General features: G+C 61.5%; 1 protein-coding gene across 1 annotated transcript; it reads right to left on the bottom strand.

The window, feature by feature from the left end:
* Nucleotides 1-1,130: 1,130 nt before the first annotated feature.
* On the bottom strand, nucleotides 1,131-16,673 carry Htra3 (HtrA serine peptidase 3). Its single transcript, XM_090343874.1, has 9 exons — nucleotides 16,159-16,673; nucleotides 9,981-10,080; nucleotides 9,257-9,479; nucleotides 8,239-8,433; nucleotides 7,786-7,818; nucleotides 6,623-6,737; nucleotides 3,595-3,643; nucleotides 2,698-2,793; nucleotides 1,131-1,992 (listed from the first exon to the last, which is right to left on the bottom strand). The coding sequence occupies exons 1-9, from the start codon at nucleotides 16,541-16,543 to the stop codon at nucleotides 1,827-1,829; spliced, it is 1,362 nt and encodes a 453-aa protein (XP_090200000.1). The 5' UTR covers nucleotides 16,544-16,673; the 3' UTR covers nucleotides 1,131-1,826.
* Nucleotides 16,674-17,774: the final 1,101 nt, after the last annotated feature.

Raw genomic sequence — 17,774 nt, 5'->3', positions numbered from 1 at the left:
CGGAGGTCTTCTGCCAGGTGGCCCGCCGCCTCACGGAGGCCTGAGAACCTTCCTGGGCCACGCCAGCCACAGCCTCCGGTGTGCAGCTCAGCACAAAGGCCCCAGTGGGTCGGTGGGACCGTGTCAGAGCCACGAGCACAGCCAGGCCCACCAGTGGACACTCATCCTGCTCTGCAGTCTCACAGGCGCAGCGGACCCAAGAGAGGAGGGCAGGGTGGGCCCTGTAGGGCCAGACCCTGAATCCAGACTTCACCTAGTGCCACTCCACTCAGGGCTGGCAGACTGGCTCCATCTCCCTGTGGAGCCGGTGTGCCCGGGGTGGGGGGTGGAGGGCCCGCATCCAGGCTGTCCCCTGAGCCCTGGGGAGTGGGGACAGGCTTGGGGAGGGGAGTGGGCGGGACTTCCGCTCCCCTGGCAACAGGCAGGACCCCAGACTGTGCGGCCAGCCTCGGACTGCCAGCCCCCTTCCCCTGACTTCAGAGCGGCTGGCATTACAGGCCCACGGCGCCTTCTTTTCTCGCCTTTGAGATCTTTCTGCCCATTTTCCATTGCTGGGACATGTCTACAGTGAGAGATAAGGTTCTTCCCCGGGGGTGCCCTGGAAGTCAGGGTCTTTGTGGGCCTCATCTCCTGCTGCATACAGAGATGGTCTGGGTCCACCTTCCTCCTGGGTGGGGGCAGAGGCCATGGCGGGGAGCTGAGACCAGTGGAGGTGCCAGCTCACAGCACAGGGCAGCCTGGGGACAGGTGTGCCCTGTGTGTGCTATTGCTTGAGTGTCACACACGCCTGTTGAGGTCCCACCTCGTGCATCTAGCCAAGTGCCAGAGTAAACCCCCAGGAAATGTCCCGGCTCGTGTGTGTGTGTGTGTGTGTGTGTGTATGTGTCTGTGTGCCGTTTTGTGTGTGTGTGTGTGTGTGTGTGTGTGTGTGTGTGTGTATGTGTCTGTGTGCCGTTTTGTGTGTGTGTGTGTGTGTGTGTATGTGTCTGTGTGCCGTTTTGTGTGTGTGTGTGTGTGTGTATGTGTCTGTGTGCCGTTTTGTGTGAGTGTGTGTGTGTGTGTGTGTGTGTGTGCGTATATGTGTCTGGGTGCCGTGCACGTGTGTCGTGGCTCAGACACCACTAGCAGGGAACCACGTGCTCGTAAACTTTAATTCCACACAGTAGACAAACGTACAGTACTCGCAACACTGCGGGAGGCTATTACGGCCCAGCTCATAAATACACCTGGAAACACACATCAGCGAGCAGGCGACCGTGAGGGCCGCCTGGTGGCAGTGCCTGCTGGGAGGGGAGCGAGCGGCTCAGTCCCAGCCCCCGGGCCGCTGCCTGTCACCTGGTGAGCGGGAGGCCCTGCTCCCGTGCTTCTGGCCCCGCTGGCAGGTGACCGCGTGGCCTGGGCAGGGCTTGGCTCAGGGTGGATGCTCCCGGAACCAGCTCCAGGGAGAAGAACCCCAGACCTACTACGCGCCGTCTGTCCTTCAGGGACTCTGGGAGGCAGGGCCGGCAGCCCCTGTCACGCCCTGGGGGCTGCAGAAGTCTCCAGAGTCCCAACAGCGGAAGCACCAGCAACAGGGGCTCAGGGCTGACCCTGGGCTTTCCTCTCAGGCCCTGGGACCAGGGGTCTGGTTGAGATGCAGACCCTTGGCCAGGCCCAGCTCCACTCCTGGACTGGGAGGAGTCCTTCGTCCTGAGCCCCAGCAGGCTCTGGCGGGAGGTGGCTCAGTGTCACGTGGTGCCCATAGCCCCGTCTTATGGCCCCGTGTCGTGTGGCCCCGTGCTGCATGGCCCCCATGTGTGGCGGCCCCCATGTCCCGTGTCCCCGGGTCACATCACCACTTCGGGGGAGATGTTGAAGAGGAGGTCGTCATTTCCCCGCCGCACCTCCAGCAGGAGTGGGGACTCGTTCAGGACCGCCTCCTGCAGCTCACTCGAGTCCGCCAAGGGACGCCCGTTGACTTTGACGATGACATCGCCATCTTGGATGCCCCCCCTGCCAATGGAGATAGTGCAGTGACCACACCCAGGCCCGCATGGAGGCCCAGGGCCCTCTTGCTCTGCTTGATTTAAGAAAATCGCTTCTACGAGAAAGAGCAGGGCCCTGGCCCACGCCCCGGGCTCAAGAGGGGCAAATGTTCACTGCGGACATGGCCGGGCTCCGTCTCCATCCTGACAGCAGCCCGGACTCTAGGGTCCGCCAGGCTCCTAGAACTGTGGTTTTGCAGTGGCCGGGTGGGGTTTGTTCGGAGCCCAGAGCCCTGCTTGGGCAGGGAGCGGCTGTGCCCGAGCCTGTGATGTGGTAAAACCCAGCAGAGCTCAGGTGCTTGACAGTTTCAAAGAAAACAACGCCATCTCTTTCAGCCCTGAAAACCATCTCCATTCCACAGAGAAGGAAACCGAGGCTCACAAAGGCTTGGGTCTCCCCAAAGCTGAGCTGGATCTGGACCCGAGCACTCTGAAGGAAAGATGGCGCCCCACCAACAACAGGCGTGGCCGCCCTCTCTGGGACATTCTGTTTGTCTCCAGCTCCCCCGGGCCGTTGGGGAACAGCCAGAATCTACCTGCTCTTTCCACATCACTTTGCCAGGAGTCTCGAGGTCATGAAAGGTCAGTGGAAGAGGCTGGCTCAGACCCCACACGTACCCCACCCATACCCCAGGCCCTCCCCTTCCACCCGGCTCCTGCTCAGCCTTCTCACCTCTGCGAAGGTGAGTTCGGAACCACCTCTTGCACATAAATTCCACTGCTGACTGCTGGAAAGTCTGGGTTGCTGGCCTTGAGCTCTTCCACCAAACTGAAAAGACACATTTGAGTAAGGCCCCCTCGAGCCTCCACACCCGGTCTGAGGCACACAGCCACCATCCTTCCCGCCACCACCAGGCAGGGCCCACTGGACAGGCACGCAGGGTGGCAACGGCTGGCCAGACGGGAGGAGGGGGAGGGGGGGGAGAGATGGGAGGTGGCAGGAAAGGGAAAGGCAGGAGGGGAACCAGGAAAAAGTAACAGCTAAGCGGGCGGATGGGAGGAGAGATGGGCGGACAGACAGACACCAGGCCAGTCGGAGCAGAGAAGGAGCAGGCACCATGGAAAGCTGGTATTCTCGGCTTCAAAGGGCTTTCAAACAGGACACAGTCCTCACTCCAGGGGCTCCTGGCCAAGCCACCAGGCCCGGAGGCCCCGCAGACAGGCGGTAGAGGGAGGCCAGTGTTGTGCAGAGAGAGGATGGCCACTCCCACGGCGGGAGGAGTGGGGAGGTCCCCCCAGAGGTCACGCAGGACCTTGGAATGCCTGTGACGTGTTTGCAGTTAAGATAAAATAATCCAGATTTAGGGTGAGTCCTAAATCCCATGACTGGTATTTTGGTAAAGGGAAATGGGGAGGGAGATGGGGAGGGAGATATGCACGAGGGGGAGGCCCTGTAGAGCCAGGCGGGAGGAGGGGCCTGTGTACTCCAGAGGACTTCCTGGAGGAGGAAGTGCCCATGGGACAAGGGCAGTGTCCAGTAGGAAGAGCAGACGTGGGCATCCCAGAGTAAGGGCCCAGCCTGTGGGCCGAGGAGGGGGCCGAGGAGGGGGACCTGTCTGGGCAACCTCACCTGGGAGTGATGGTTCTCATCCGTAAGCCAATGAAGCGCTTCTTCCAGTCTGGAAATGAAACCCACAGGACTGGGTTAGGGCAGGCCAGAGACCCACGTCCTTCCCGAGGACGCCGCCCCGCCTGACGGGGCGAGAGGCATCCTGCCCTGCCTCACAGAGCACCCAGCTCCCGGGACCTCATGTCTGCTCTGCCCTCCAGCCAGCGTCTCAGCTCTGACACTTGCGCTCTGCACCCACCCAGAGGCCAGCAGGCTCTCCCCACCGTCGTCCGGCCGCCGAGCCCCTAAATGTCCTTGCTCAGAACTGAGCTCAGACCTATCTGGGCCCGCGCTGTAAATCATAGACCAGAGCGGTGGGTCCAGCTCGCCGGGTAACACCGCCACACGAGGGCACAGCTCACCGCCACTCAGTGAGGGAAGCCCCCGTCACTCGGCAGGTGTCTTAGACCCAGAAATCACAGCAACAGATACGGAATCACCAAACAAGCCTCAGGAAATCTAAATCTTTGAAGTTAACTTTTTGAACAAAGTCATTCCATTTTGCTCTTTTTTTCCCCCTTCCTTCCTTCTTCCTTTCTTCCTTCCTCCTTTCCTTTCCTTTGGTACAAGGGCTGAACTCAGTACTTTGTTCTTACAATGTATGATCACTTGAGCCCTTCCTTCCCTCAGCTGAATTTTTTCTCATTTCATGAACTTTTCTGATTAAAGAAAACAAGTAACAGATATTTAGAAAATCCCTAATTACTCAGAAACTAAGTAATACTCCTAACTAGCCTGTCTTCAAATGGGGAGTTAGAAAGTTATGAAATCAAACGGGGAGTTAGAAAGTATTTCAACTGTTTAAAATAAGACACCAAGCTTTGCAGAATACAAAGGCAGCGTTTAAGAGGGAAATGGGTAGCACTTTAATGACTGTTAGAAAAGCACTTGAGTGGGGGTGGGGGAAGGGAAATGGGGACAGAAACATGAGAAGGGGCATCAATGTGTGAGAAGTAGTGCACCTACTACCTGGTGAATGTAACTGAAACCCCTCTATACATTACAATAAAAAGTAAATAAACAAATAAGGAAAAGCATTTGACTTCAGACTTAAAAACTAAAAAGAAGGAAACAAAGGAAGCATAGAAAACAAGAATAAGAATGTAATTAATGAAATAGAAAACAGAAACAAAAGAGAAAATAAAGGAAAACTAAAAGTTGACTCTTTGGGATCAGTAACACTGCTAAATCTCTACCCACCACATTCATGAGAAAATGAAGATGCCAAGAATAAGAGCCATACCCACAGTCCTGCACACCTGAAAGTGGAAACATTGCCTGTCAGTTCCATACTACTGAAGACAAGTCAAGAGAAGTCAGCCACTCAAATAAAGGAGCTTTACTCCTGTTTAAAAATTGTCCCATGATGAACACGTCAGATCCTCCAATGAAGTCCATAATTTATGTAAGGAGGAAGTAGCCCAGAAACTACTGACCCCTCTAGGCACTGAAAATAAGTGAGTACACATCAATCCATTTTCCCCATACCAAAACCAGGAAAGAAAAGCAAGCCAGTATGTCCAATGAAGACACATGAAAAAGTCTCAACACTCTCAGTAAATCAAATTCAAAAATATATAAAAGGATAACGCATCACAAGTATGTGAGGTTTACCTCCAAGAATTCAAGGTTGGTTTAACATTAAAAAAAAATCAATCCATGTGCTATAACTTTATATACACACCTGTAATCTTAGCTTTTTATGTGGTAGAGACTGGGGCGGGGGGGGGGGACCTGAGGCTCAAGGAAAGCCTAGACAGAAAGCATTTGTAAGACCCTCATTTCCACCAGTGGCTGAGAGCAATAACGTGTCCTGCCCTCTCAGCGAGGAAGGCCGTTAAGTGGATGGAAGCCGAGGGAGACTCAGGCATAATCAGGGACTGTATCTCCAACAACAACCAATGCTAAAAGAGCTAGAGGAGTGGCTCCTGTGACCAAATGTCTACCAACAAGCGTGAACCCCGAATTCAATTTGAGCAAATAAATGAATAAGAAACTAACAAAACCAATGTAGTATATTAGCAGGTGTTAAGATGCTAAGAACGTGATGGAGACCACATGAACAGCAGACACTCTGATCACCGCTCAGGAGATGTTAAAATGGAAAGCCTACGAACAGGAAGGGGGACCACAAGAAAGGCCCACAAATGGGACGGGGGCACAGGAGAGGCCTAAGAACAGGAAAAGTCACAGCCTCCTCCAGAGCAGGTGGCAATTACCAACTTGAGGAGGCTGGCATGTGTCCACCGCAGTCACTGTGCCTTGGCCAGACCTCTCCCGAGGGGAGGCTCAGGGCCTCTAGAAGGGACAGGGTGACCTCTCCCAGGGGAGGTTCTCAAGGAGCAGAGTCTTGGGATCTGCTCTCCTGGAAGAAAGAATGCCTGCCAGGTGGAAAAGGCTGAAAGGGTGGATGGATGGGTAGAGGGAGGGGAAGAAGGAAGAAAAGGAGGGAAGGAAAATGGGTAGATGGATGGTTGGGTAGACAGATGAGTGGATGGGTGGGAAAATGAGTGGATAGATGGACGCATACATGAACGGACAGATTGGTGGATGAGTTGGGATGGTGGATGGTAGATGCATGGGTGGGTGGATAGGTGGGTGGCTTGGTAGACTGATGAGTGGTGAGTGGATGGATAGATGGATGAGTGGGTAAATGAGCAGGTAGCCAGATACATGGGCAGATGGACAGGTGGACGAGCTGGGTGGGTAGGTGGATGGTGGATGATAACAGCATGGGTGGATATGTGGGCGTGGGGATGGATAATGGATGAACAGGGGGACAGGGAGGTGGCAGGGAGAAGGTGGGGGTGGAGATGAGCCTCAGCCATCTGGAGTGGGAGGGGTGAACATGGCTGCACTGAGAAGGGCTGTCCCGGGGCCCTGTGGCTTTGGGAGGGACGAGGGTCCAGAGTGGGCCCCTGGCGTGGGCTCTGGGAGTTGGGGCGGCCGTGGAGCCATGGCCTCCCCGGCCTCTCGGTGAGCTCTGTACCTTTAGTGTTCTTGTCCTGGAACTCAGAGAGGAAGCGTGCGATGCGGTCAGAGGGGATGGCAAAGGAGATGCCGGCCGTGACCTTGAGCGTGTTGATGCCGATGACCTCGCCGTCCTGGCCCAGGGGGAGCAGGGGGGGTGGTTACTCAGGGGACCCCTTCAAAGCCCGGCGTCCGCAGCGGCGGTGACCTGGATGCCCCGCCCTCCTGAACAGAAGTCTCTGGAGGTCTCGAGGTCTGTGACCTCCTCCCCGCTGTGCTCCTCAAGGTCCTTGAGGCTGCTCCATGCTCGGTCCACTCAGGGAAACGTCTCGGGCAGGATGCGGCCAGGGGGCCCTCTGCACGAGGTCTGTTTGTCCTCCTGACCCCTGGAGCTCAGGACCACGAATCCTTCGCCCCTCCCCCGTCCTCCCCCCCTCCCCCGTCCTCCCCCCTCCCCCCAGCCTCACCACTGGACAACAAGCAACACAGAGTCCTCTTGGCCTGGCGTCCTGGCCTCCAGCCTACGCCCCACCCACAGGAGCCTCTCCGAGCTGAGCCCCATCTGGCCAGCGCCCAGCGCTCTCCTCAGCCCTACCCCTGACCTCATCCTCCTGGCTTCTGTGGCCTCCAAGCCCCGGCTGCCATCCCTCTTCCCTGGGGCTCTCTTGTGTACCCCGTCCTCCTCCATCTTGAGTCTGTGCTAGGCGTTCCCTTCCCCCAAGCCCTCCCTGGTCCCCCTTAGGCCAGGGGCTTACGTGGTACTCAGGAGTAGCCACGCCTGTCCACCTCCTGTCCTGTCCCATGCAAAGCCCCTGCTTTGTTCTGGGAGAATCTCAGCCTGGATGGGGATGAGCCTGACTTTGGAGCTCAGGACAGCAGTGAGGAAAGGTGATGGAGGGGACGGAAGGGAGCAGGTAGCCTTCTACCTCCTCTGGTCACCTGAGGACACCGAGGCTCAGCACAGTGTGGTCCATGGCGTCTGCTACATCCCATGTCACCACAGGGCCCCTGGCCCTAGCCCCGGCTGCTGTCCTCAGGCGAGTCCTCCTGGCTGGTGACCACTGGCCCTGAGGGGCCCGGGGTGACTCCCCGTGGTACTGGGTGGAGCACTGTGAGCTTGACCTCAAGGCCAGAGTGAGCAGAGCCCCAGAAAACCAGTGATCTGCTGGCAGGGACACTCACCAGGTTCACCAGCGGGCCTCCGGAGTTCCCGTACTGCAAGGGAGGAAAGAGCGCGTTGGCTGGGCGGGGAGCCCACAGCGCCACCTCTGCTGCCAGCGATGACAGAGGGAACTGGGTGGCTGAGACCGTGCTCAGCCACCGCTGTATAGGTAGAATCGGGGGACAGTGGGCAGCTGGTGTGATCTCTGTAAGCCTCAGGCCTGGGTGCGGCAGCGTCACCCCTCACTCCTGGTGGCACCCACAGGGGCGACTCCCGCTTCCATGCTACGGTTGCCAGCCACGCCAGCAGAGAGCCACTGGCTTCACCCAAACGACTTCAAGCCCAGTCAGGAGCCTCGCAGGCTGGCCAGGGAGGCGGCCATCCAGGGTGGCCGAGCTCCAGAATGCAGAGGCTGTCGGACCTGGACGGCAGCTGGAGTCCAGGCTGACCCGCGGGGCCCCCGGGGGACTCACGTTGATGATGGCGTCGGTCTGGATGTAGTCCATGTCGGAGTGGCGAAGGCCCAGCTCCTTGCCGTCCCGCTGCGTGGTGCTCACGATGCCCGTGGTCACCGTGTTCTGCAGGGCGAAGGGACTTCCAATGGCCACCACAAACTCTCCGGGCCGCAGGTCTGCCGAGCGCCCCAGCAGCAACACGGGGAGCTTTTTCTGGAGAGGGGACGAGGGAGGGAGGAGCAGAGGAGCAAGGCTAGGGGGACCCAGCGAAACCCTGGCAGGCCCCAGGGCAGGCCGGAGGCCTGGGCGAGTCCCCAGAGTCCTCGGCCAAGGCCAGGACAGTGCCTGACAGAGACTCAGTCCCAGAGTCCCCAGAATGGAGGCTCAGCTGGGCAGACAGAGTGTCCATGACACAGCAGCCGTGGCCCGGCCTCCTAGGTCCTTGAGGCCTGGGCTTAATGGCCACAGCTCCCTGTGGATTCTGGTAGAAGGCACAGATACCACCCCGCCAAATACTGCACCCCAAGATGCATAGGATGGAGAGACTGGCTGCCCCCTGGAGTCCAGGCTAGGGCCTGGAACCCCCATTTTGGAAGGCTCAAAACAGCTCAATCTGATTTCCCAGTAAGGAAGCTCAGGCCAGAGAGGTGTGATGTCAGCCTCGAACCTGCCACCCTCTCTGCTTCTGCATGGAGCCCGAAGAGCCTGGCTGGCTCTCAGCGTGGCTGTCTGTGCCGCCGGGCAAGGGGCCCTCCCTGGGGCACAGGTCCCAGGGCTCTCCACCTCACGTCTGCCACCCTGTGAGGACATCTGCATGGCCTGGGGTCAGGAGAGACCCTCGTGGGGTGGCCTGGAGCCTTCCCTGGTGGCCCAGGCTTGCTGGGTCTCTGCCTGGTGCTTGGACATTCAGAACAGGGGTTCCGGACACTCAGTGCTGGTGGGCAAACTTCAGTGCCCGGGGCCTTCCGGTGAGAAGACGGGGCTGGAGTGAGCTGCCCTGCCCACCCGCCTGCCCGCCTGCCCACCGCACCCCTACCTTGGGGTGGATCTTAATGGTGGCGATGTCAGACTTCTTGTCGATGTCCTTGATGGTGGCCTCGTATGAGTCTCCATTCTGCAGCTGCACTTTGAGCTGCTGCCGGCCAGAGACGGTGTTGGCGCTGGACACCACGTGGGCATTGGTGACGATCAAACCGGCCTCCGACATGATGAAGCCGGAGCCGCTGCTCAGGGGCGCGTTATTGCCAAACAGAGGGTGTCTGCCACACAGAGGGGGTTGTCAGCACGGGGTGGTCAGGCGGGCGTGGTGGGGACAGCGGGGTGGAGGACGAGAGCACAGGCCCGGGTGCAAGCTGCACTCGGCCACAGGAAGCAGACATGCTTTCCTGCCCATAAAGAGCAGATCCCTCTCTGAGCTGCGATTTGCTCTGGTGAGACGCACTGCAGACGGATGGGCTGTCTCCCCATGTGCTGTCCTCCAGGCTGTCTCCCCACGTGCTGTCCTCCAGGCTGTCCCCCTCCGTGCTGTCCTTCAGGCTGTTTCCCCATGTGCTGTCCTTCAGGCTGTCCCCCTCCATGCTGTCCTCCAGGCTGTCCCCCCATGTGCTGTCCTCTCCCAGCCTGTCCCCTTCTGTGCTGTTCTAAGCTTAGCCTTGAGGAGTGAGGTCCCTGGACACCCCCCCCGCCTGGCTGCTGACCTCAAGTCTATGGGGCCCAGCGGCCTGAGGGAAGGTGGGCAGGAGGGGGAGGCGGCCACACACCTGAGGAAGAGGTCGATGTGGACCACAGCGGGAGCAATCTTCTCCACTACGTCGGCGATGAAGTTGAACTTGAACCGTGGGCTGGTCAGCTGCTGGAGACCTGCACTGGCAGGAAGGAGGAGGCTGCGTCAGAGGCAAGCCGCCCCCCACAGCCCTGCCAGAGCACGGGGCAGGGGCGGGGATGGGGCAGCAGCTCCACCTGGAAGCCCAGCTGGCTTCAGAGCCAGCAACAGGGCCCCAGCCCCTGCCTGCCCCCTGTGACATGCCCGCAGGGACAGTCCCTCCGGTCCCTCGGGTCCCTCTGGCCTGAGGCTGGTGCAGTGACTGTCGAGGGCCCCAGTGAGGGCCCCCTGGCTGCCGTCCTCCGTGGACAGGCTCCCCACGAGTCAGCCCCACCTGAGGCGGTTCACACTTCTCCCCAGAACCTCTGCAGGCTCAGATCACCACTCTTCAGCAGCCGGGCTGCTGTCTGCTGGGACCACAGGTCTGAGGCCTCTGCCCAGGCCTCCAGGCCCCCACAGTCCGGCACTCACACTCTGGGCACTAAGCCCTTGGGCTTGGCATGGCTGCGACTGCCACCCCTGGGCAGGAGCTCCTGCAGGAAGCAGGCAGCCTGCAGGCCCCCTCAGGCCAGGGTCAGGAGGCCACAGCAACCACGGCCATTGGCTCCAGTGCCAGGACCCCTGTGTCCAAGTTTCAGTCCCCAGAGGGCTGCTGACCATCCCCAAATTCTGCATTGCAGCCGGCTGGCCCGTGCCAGGCACAGCCACCCTGTCCCTTGGCCCAAGCACAGAAGGAAACTGACAGTAACAGCAGCTGCCCAGAAAGGCTCTGCCACCCCCGTGGTGCCCAGCACGTGCGATTTCATGGCCCAGGGGCCCTGAGAAATGGCAGTCTGGAGGACTGGCCCATCCGGAGGAAGGGCCTCCCGCCATGCTGCCAGGCATACCGGGTCCCAGGAAGAGGCCAGGGCCTGGAGGCCAGCCTCATCCTTCATGTGGGGCGACCTCTGCTGCCACGCCCTGCTCTGCCCATCGCTGCTGCCCAGCCCAGCGCCCCACCTCCACCAAGACCCGAGGGTGGGACTCCCTCCCCTCCGGGTGGCAAGCCCCCAGGGTTCCTGTGGCCGTCGTGCAAGTGTGCAGCCTGCCCAGTCCTGTGCCACTGCTACAGTAGCTCAGTGCTGGGTCCTGGACGGTTGCCCACTGGCTGTTTGGACAGCAGTGTGACCATAGGTGGACACAGCTGCCTGACCCAGGCCTGGAAGAGCCACGCCCAGGGGTGCAACAGCATCTGCAAAATCACCCGCTGACTGCAAGCCTGGCGTGAAGGGGACATGAAGGTCGTGCTCTGGCACACTGAGGACTGGGCCCAGCATGCCAGGATAGACGAGAGCGGGGAGGAAAGGGGCTGCACACGGCTTCATATGGAACCCAGAGCTTCCGGCACAGGCCTACCCTGCCCACTCCCCCACCCTGCCCCGCTGTCCTGGCACTGCAGAGCTGGAGCAGAATTCAAGCCCCTCCCCATCCCCTCCCCAGGGCCTCGTGGGTTCTGAGCCCCTCTGCCCTCCCGGTTTCTGCCAGTGCAGCCCCTGGCTCAGCTCAGCTCAGCAGGGTGGCCTCTGCGGGTGGCTTGTTCTCCTGCGGGAGAATTAGGGACGAGGTAAAATCAGGACTGCAGGCAAGTCCTCTTTAGAGCTCTCTGGAAAGACTAAAGAGAGCCAGGGAAGAGTAGCAAGGCCTACAGACGGAGGGCTGGGGGACGGGCTGGCTGGAGTCCTGTTTCCAGCTGTCCCCCTTCTGGGGACAGGACAACAGACTCCCTAAAGCTGTGCACTGGCCCTCACCCCACACAGGAGCCCCAGAGGGATAGGGTGAGATGGCAGGAGTGTCTGCCTGACCCCTGACCCGCACGCCCGTTCCCTGCTTGCTGGCAGAGGCTAGCACGGTGGGGCAGAAGCAGATGCGGGGAGAGACGCTCATGGGAGGCCGCTAAGTGCATTCTGCTGGGCTGAGTCCATCCACAGCTCGGCAGGCGCAGCTCAGAATGGAGCCCAGGGCCCTTTAAGCCGGCCTGGCACGGGGATGAGTCAGCCTGAGTCAGGGCGAGCGGTCCACCGCCCCTTCCCCTTCCCACCATGGCTGGCTGGGAAGCGCACTGTTTATGTGGGGTTTTGACAACCCCACACCCACGCCATCCTGGAGCCAAAGCCTCAAGTCCACAGCCGTCTCAACAGACTCAGCTGTTGGCTTTAAATTTATTTTTTTTTCTCATAAATAAACTCAACTGAAATCTAAAGGCCCTAGAGGCTCTGGTCTGGAGGAGCTTGACACAGATAAAAGCAACCATGGCCAGGTGTCTGCACCCCCACACCCCAAGAGAGGAGAGGGCACGGCCAGGACACAGGAAGAGGGGAGAGCTGCCCGGGGACCTTCGTGCCTGGCTGGACTTGCAGAAGCTCTGATGGGGTGGGGGTGAGGGCATGTGTGGCCTGCTGCACAGGGCATGGGATGTGAAGTTCCGGCGTCACTATTTAGCAGGGGGAGAGTTGTAGGGTCTGAAAGATGCAAATGGCTACTCAGGAGTCCAAAGACCTCACAACTCTCCTCTTTGTGCCTCAGTTTCTTTCAAGACCACGGCGGTACCATTCCTGCCAGGCCACTGGACAACGAATGGGACGATGGATTCACATGCTTTGTGGGCTGGTGGATGATGATGCAGACAAACCCAAGTGCTGTCGATTGGATAGACACTGTGCGCACAGACTGGTAAAGGGGGCATGGAGGACAGGCAGAAGCCAGATGGCAGCGTTCACAGAATGGCTGCCACCTGCCAGCCTTCACAATGGAGTCTGTTGGTTCTGTTAGCCCATCCAGGAAGAACTGGATAGAGCTGGGGGCTCAGCTGATCTCACCCGGGCATGGCTGGGGGCTGCACTGCTGGGCTTGGACGAAGCCGGACAGCCATCCTACTGCCCAAAGATTGGCACAGATACAAGGTCCTAGGACCTGGGGTGGAGGGGCCTGGCTGTGCACCTGAGTTGGGTCGCTTGGCCTCTCTGAGCCTTGCCTGAAGGTGGAGCAGAGCACCTGCCTTAGAGAACTAGTGTGAGGCTCCAGCGGGAGCTCAGAGCCTGGTGTCTGGTGCTGCTGGGCCTGGCAGCCTGCCAGCAGTGCAGCAGGGGTGGCAGCGTCTCTGCCCCAGGCCTGGGCAGCTGCCATCCCACCTTACCCTTCCAGAGCAAGACCGGGGGCTGCAGACAGCAGAATGGACCCTGCTGGGAGCCACAGCTGGAGGCTGGTGTGCTTGGCTGGGGAGACATGGGTCACCTGAGGACACACGAGAGAAGGAAAACCAGGGAGCTGTCCTGGGGCTGAGGGCCTGGGAGAGGCGTCTCTGCGCCTCAGGGCCAGTGGCAGGGGATGGGGGATGCTGCCAGCTCTCCTGTCTGTGCCTTCCCTGCTCACTGCCAGGGCCAGCTGGGCCCAGGTCAGAGGAACTTGGACCTTGGGGACAGGCTCTGGAGGGGACAGAATGGCCACAGGGGTGGGTGAAGGGCAAGGAGGAGGAGGACTGCATGGGTGGGGCCAGGTGACACTAGAAACGGTGTGTCTTGGGACCAGAGCAGGGCAGAGGCTGGCAGCGGTGAAGCTGCAGTGTCAGGGGGACTGGGACACCAAGCCCTCGGGTGTCCTGCTGGGGCACCTGAGAAGGAGGCGTAGCTGCCTGCAGGCTGAGGTGGGCACCTGGGTGGGGGCCCAGCCTGAGGCTTTGTGTCGGGCGGGCGGTCTGCTTGGTGTGGGCTCTGGCTCTGCTGCCAGGACACGGAGCACAGGGGGGTGGGTTTATTCACTGTTCACCCACTGCTTGTACACCCTCTTCCCACCCTCCTGCATTGAGAGCAGCTGATGGGGCTCCCAGGACCATGCTCCGAGCCCCAGGCAGTGCTGCAGAGCCATGACATGCAGCCAGCCGTGCCAGGCCCTGACCTGGTAGCACAGTGCCCTCCCTCCTTTCTTTCTTTCTCTCCCACCTCCCTCCCTCCCATGGAGCCAAACCGGCAGCAGGCGTCTGCCACCTGGAAACCCTGTGGAAACCCTGTGCTCACCTGCTCACCCCGCCTGCTGCCCACCATGAAGTAGGCAGACCACATGGGTGCAGGGGCTCTGTGGGCAGAGCTGGGCCTGACATTCGCTCTGATTCTGTTGGGGCAGCTGCCCCCCGGGACTACCTTTGGGGCTCCTGGGGGTGTGTGGCACGGCTCTGGAGTTGGGGTGGGCACCCTGACTCTTCGTCCTCCCTATGGCTTGGAGAGGGCCCCAGACACCATCTATCATGTTGCCTCAGGACCCCAGTCTCTGTGCTCCAGGCCGGCATGCACGGTGGTGGAGGCGAGGCACATCTTCCAGGAGTCCCGGCCCCAGGGCATGGGGACAGTGGCCCGGGCCTCCGGCTCCTCCACGGCTGGCCCCCCCTGGTCTCAGCAGCCCCCGCACAGGCTCCTGGCTATTGTCAGCTACTCATGTGGGGCTGGGCCGCCGCTGGCTCCGTGGATGGCCACCCCACCCTCTGCTGTCCTAGGAGGGCACAGAGGGGACTGGTCACCTTGCCTGATCGGTGTGGAAGTCCAAGCCATGTGCAGCCCAAGCTGCCAAGAAGTGGACTGGACATCAGAAGGCAGGCAGAGCTCCTACACAAACAGGCCCCCAGGCTGTGCCTTCACACGGAGTCAAACCCAAGTGCAAAACCTGCCAGCACTGCGCATTCAAACCCCAAGGACCCAGAGGCCTGCACACCACCGAGGTGGAGGGAGGCTGAGTGGATCTGGTGAGCCAGGAGCTCGAGCACAACCGTCCCACTGTCAACCCCCGCCATGGTCACATGGTGTGTGTGGGGGAGGCACAGAAAGCGACAGAGGATGGACAGGGTAGAGACCAGTGGTTGGCCTTGGCCTCCCGTGGCCAGCCAGCTGTGTCGACACCTCAGTGCCAGAAAAGAGGTGGCAAGCCACACCCCATCTCAGTCATCACCCTCACTGGGGACCCCTCAGCTGCCCTGGCCCAAAGAGGTGCGGGGGTCCCAAGCCCGAGGCCTGCAAGTTCACGACTGAGCTCCACAGTGGCCATACTGGAGGTGGACAGTGGATAGCAGGCCAGGATGAGGGGAAGGAGGATCAGACGTGACACAGGGAGGACCGCTTGGCTGAGCAGGGAGGACAGGGTGAAAGATGCGCCGTCTACTGGGAAGCCAGCTCTGCCCGTCAGGATGAAGGCCAGGTCCACTGGCCTGGCACAGCCATTTGTGGAACTGTCCCTGACATCTGGGGGGGGTGCGACCCTCTCCTGCCTCTGCTCCCTCCACCAGCTGCTCTGAGCGCTGAGCGGCTTGCACTTTGCACAGTGACCACCACACACACCTTTGCTCCTGTGTGCTCTCTTGCCTTCTTCAGGACTGCGTCGTGGTGACGGCCCCACCCTGGAGCCTGTGAACCACAGGCAGAGCGGATGCACAGGGCTTCACCCACCTGTACAAACCCAGGGCCTCGCTGGGCTTGGGGACCAGCTGTCCAAGCAAGAGCAGAGCCTGTCTTTCCTAAGCAAGCCCCAAACAAGGAAAGGGGCAGCACTGTTTGATAGCATTTTCCTCCGAGCCTGAGGCCCGCTGAGGGACAACAGCCATCCAGAACCACCTCAGCTGCAGGTCAGGGGGCTGTCCTGGGACTGAGGAATCCTCATCCCAGAGCCCCGGCAACCCCATGGCCCGGGGTCTCCCTGCTCCTAACCTCCCTGGAGAACACGTCCAGCCACCGCAGAGGAGACAAAAGGCGGTGTTGCCCACAAGGCCCCAAGACCGGAGACCAAGACCAACCCCCACCCCGCGGGGGGGGGGGGGCAGGGGACGTGTAAGTGCGTGTAGTCCAGAGCTAGCGGCACCCGGTGCTGCCCAGGCCAGCCGGGCCTTCCAGGCGGCCTCGACTCCGAGCTGAAGGCTGCTAGGGCACCAGGTGTCACCCCTGACCCAGTCTTGGACCCTGTGGTCAATATTTGCCTCCGGGGGGCCTCAGTTTCCCCGCCTGGGAGGCCACAGGGCCGGACGCGCCATTCTGAGGCAGGAAGTGGGGCCCTCCCGCCCTCCCTCGGCCGAGCCTCAGTTTCCCCAGGGCGGGCCCGCTTACCCGAGGGGCAGGCGCCCTTCTGCAGCTGGCGCACGGGCGCGCCCGCGAGGCGCAGCGCGCGGCGGCTGGCGGCCTGCAGGGCGCAGACGCTGGCGTAGGTGTGCCCGTCGGTGCCGCACACGGCCTGCGCCCAGCGGCAGCGGCACGCGCCCTGCACGCACGCCAGGCCGTCCCCGCACGGCGCGTCCCGCGCGCCGCCGCACGGCTCGCCCTCGCCCGCCGCGCACACCAGGCAGCAGTGGCACGGGTCGGGCACGTAGCCGCCGGGGCAGCGCGGGCTGGGGCAGCGCGACACGTCGCAGCGCGCGGGGCACGGCGCGGCCGGCGGCTCCGGGGCCAGCGCCAGCGCGGCCAGCGCGGCCAGCAGCAGCGAGCGCGCCGGCATGGCGGTGCCGGGGACCGGCGGGGACCGGCGGGGACGCGGGCGGGACGCGGACGGGACACGCAGGCCGCGGACGCTCAGACGGGGACAGGCCCCGGACGCAGGGACATGGCCGGGCTCGACAGCGGCGGCTCCCAGGCCTGCGGTGGCGCCAGCGCCCGGCCACATTTAAAGGCGACCGCCGGGCCCGCCCTCCTTGGAAGGGGCGGCCCCGCCCTTCCCCGGCTGGCCCCGCCCCTGGCTCGTCCCCGGACCCCGCCCCTCCCTGGCCAGCCCCGCCCCTCCCTGGCTGGCCCCGCCCAGTCCCCATCCCAGACTCCGCCCCTCCCCGGCTGGCCCCGCCCCTGGCTCGTCCCCGGGACCCGCCCCTCCCCGGCTGGCCCCGCCCAGGCCCCGTCCCCCGGACCCCGCCCCTGCCCCGCCCACCCTGACTGGTTCCGCCCCCTCGATGCCCCGCCCACTCCAGGCCCCGCCCACCGGCCTGGCCAGGACCCACCCGCAGCACTAGGGGCGCTGACAGGCCTGGCTCCTGGGAACCTGACTGAGCTCTCTTGGATAAGATCCGTGGGGAGGGGCCACTCAGGATGGAGAAAAGAGGATGGGGAAAGGAGGGGGAGCTGGAGATGACAGAGGCCCCGGAGGCCCGCGCGTTTCCTTCCTCTAAAGCGCGTTTCCTTCCTCTAAGCTTTCCGTATGCCCTTGGGGAGAGGGGGGGTCTCAGGCCTCAGGGCTGGCTGGGGCTGCAGACCAGAGTTGGCTGGACCTCTGCAGTTGACAAGTGGCCACCGTCCTCTCTGGGCCCTGGAGCTGTCAGGACGCTCAGTGAAATATGTGGCCCTGTGTGTGTGCCAGGTGGGTGTTGTGAGCCTCAGGTCAGAGGTCACTCGGGCTGAGCCCTGGAGGGGAGGCAAACCCATGTGCTCTCCCCACACCCAAAAGTCCCCTCTGACTCCCACAACCGTGTTTGGTCCCCTAACACAGAGGGACACAGAGGCTCAGAGTAAAAGGCCACAGCAGGCTTGGCAGCTTCCCCTTTCCACCAGGAAGTGGGCTGCAGAGACAAGTAGTCCTAGGCTCTTGCAGCTCAGGGCAGTTCTGTGCTGACCTCTAGGGCGGGCAGTGGAGCTCCCATCTGTGCTGCAGGACACCTCTCCCCTTCCCTGGGGCCCACGTCTCCCAGCTCTGGTCTAGGCTGCAGGAGCATCCCTGGGGTGGCCCTCTGGGGAGGTGTAGC

This window comes from Megascapheus bottae, chromosome 13 (genome assembly GCF_031878675.1).
Source record: "Megascapheus bottae isolate mThoBot1 chromosome 13, mThoBot2.hap1, whole genome shotgun sequence".
NCBI classification, from domain to species: Eukaryota; Metazoa; Chordata; class Mammalia; order Rodentia; family Geomyidae; genus Megascapheus; species Megascapheus bottae.
The sequence above is the reverse complement of the archived record's forward strand: the minus strand, read 5'-3'. Positions and strand labels throughout refer to the sequence as shown.

Excerpts from the sequence above, each read along its gene's own strand:
- Htra3 (XM_090343874.1), bottom strand. The coding sequence starts at position 16,543 with ATGCCGGCGCGCTCGCTGCTGCTGGCCGCGCTGGCCGCGCTGGCGCTG. Across the intron at positions 7,819-8,238 it reads AGACCGACGCCATCATCAAC|TACGGGAACTCCGGAGGCCC; the intron begins GTGAGTCCCCCG and ends CCTCCCTTGCAG. Across the intron at positions 1,993-2,697 it reads CCGAACTCACCTTCGCAGAG|GGGGGGCATCCAAGATGGCG; the intron begins GTGAGAAGGCTG and ends CTCCATTGGCAG.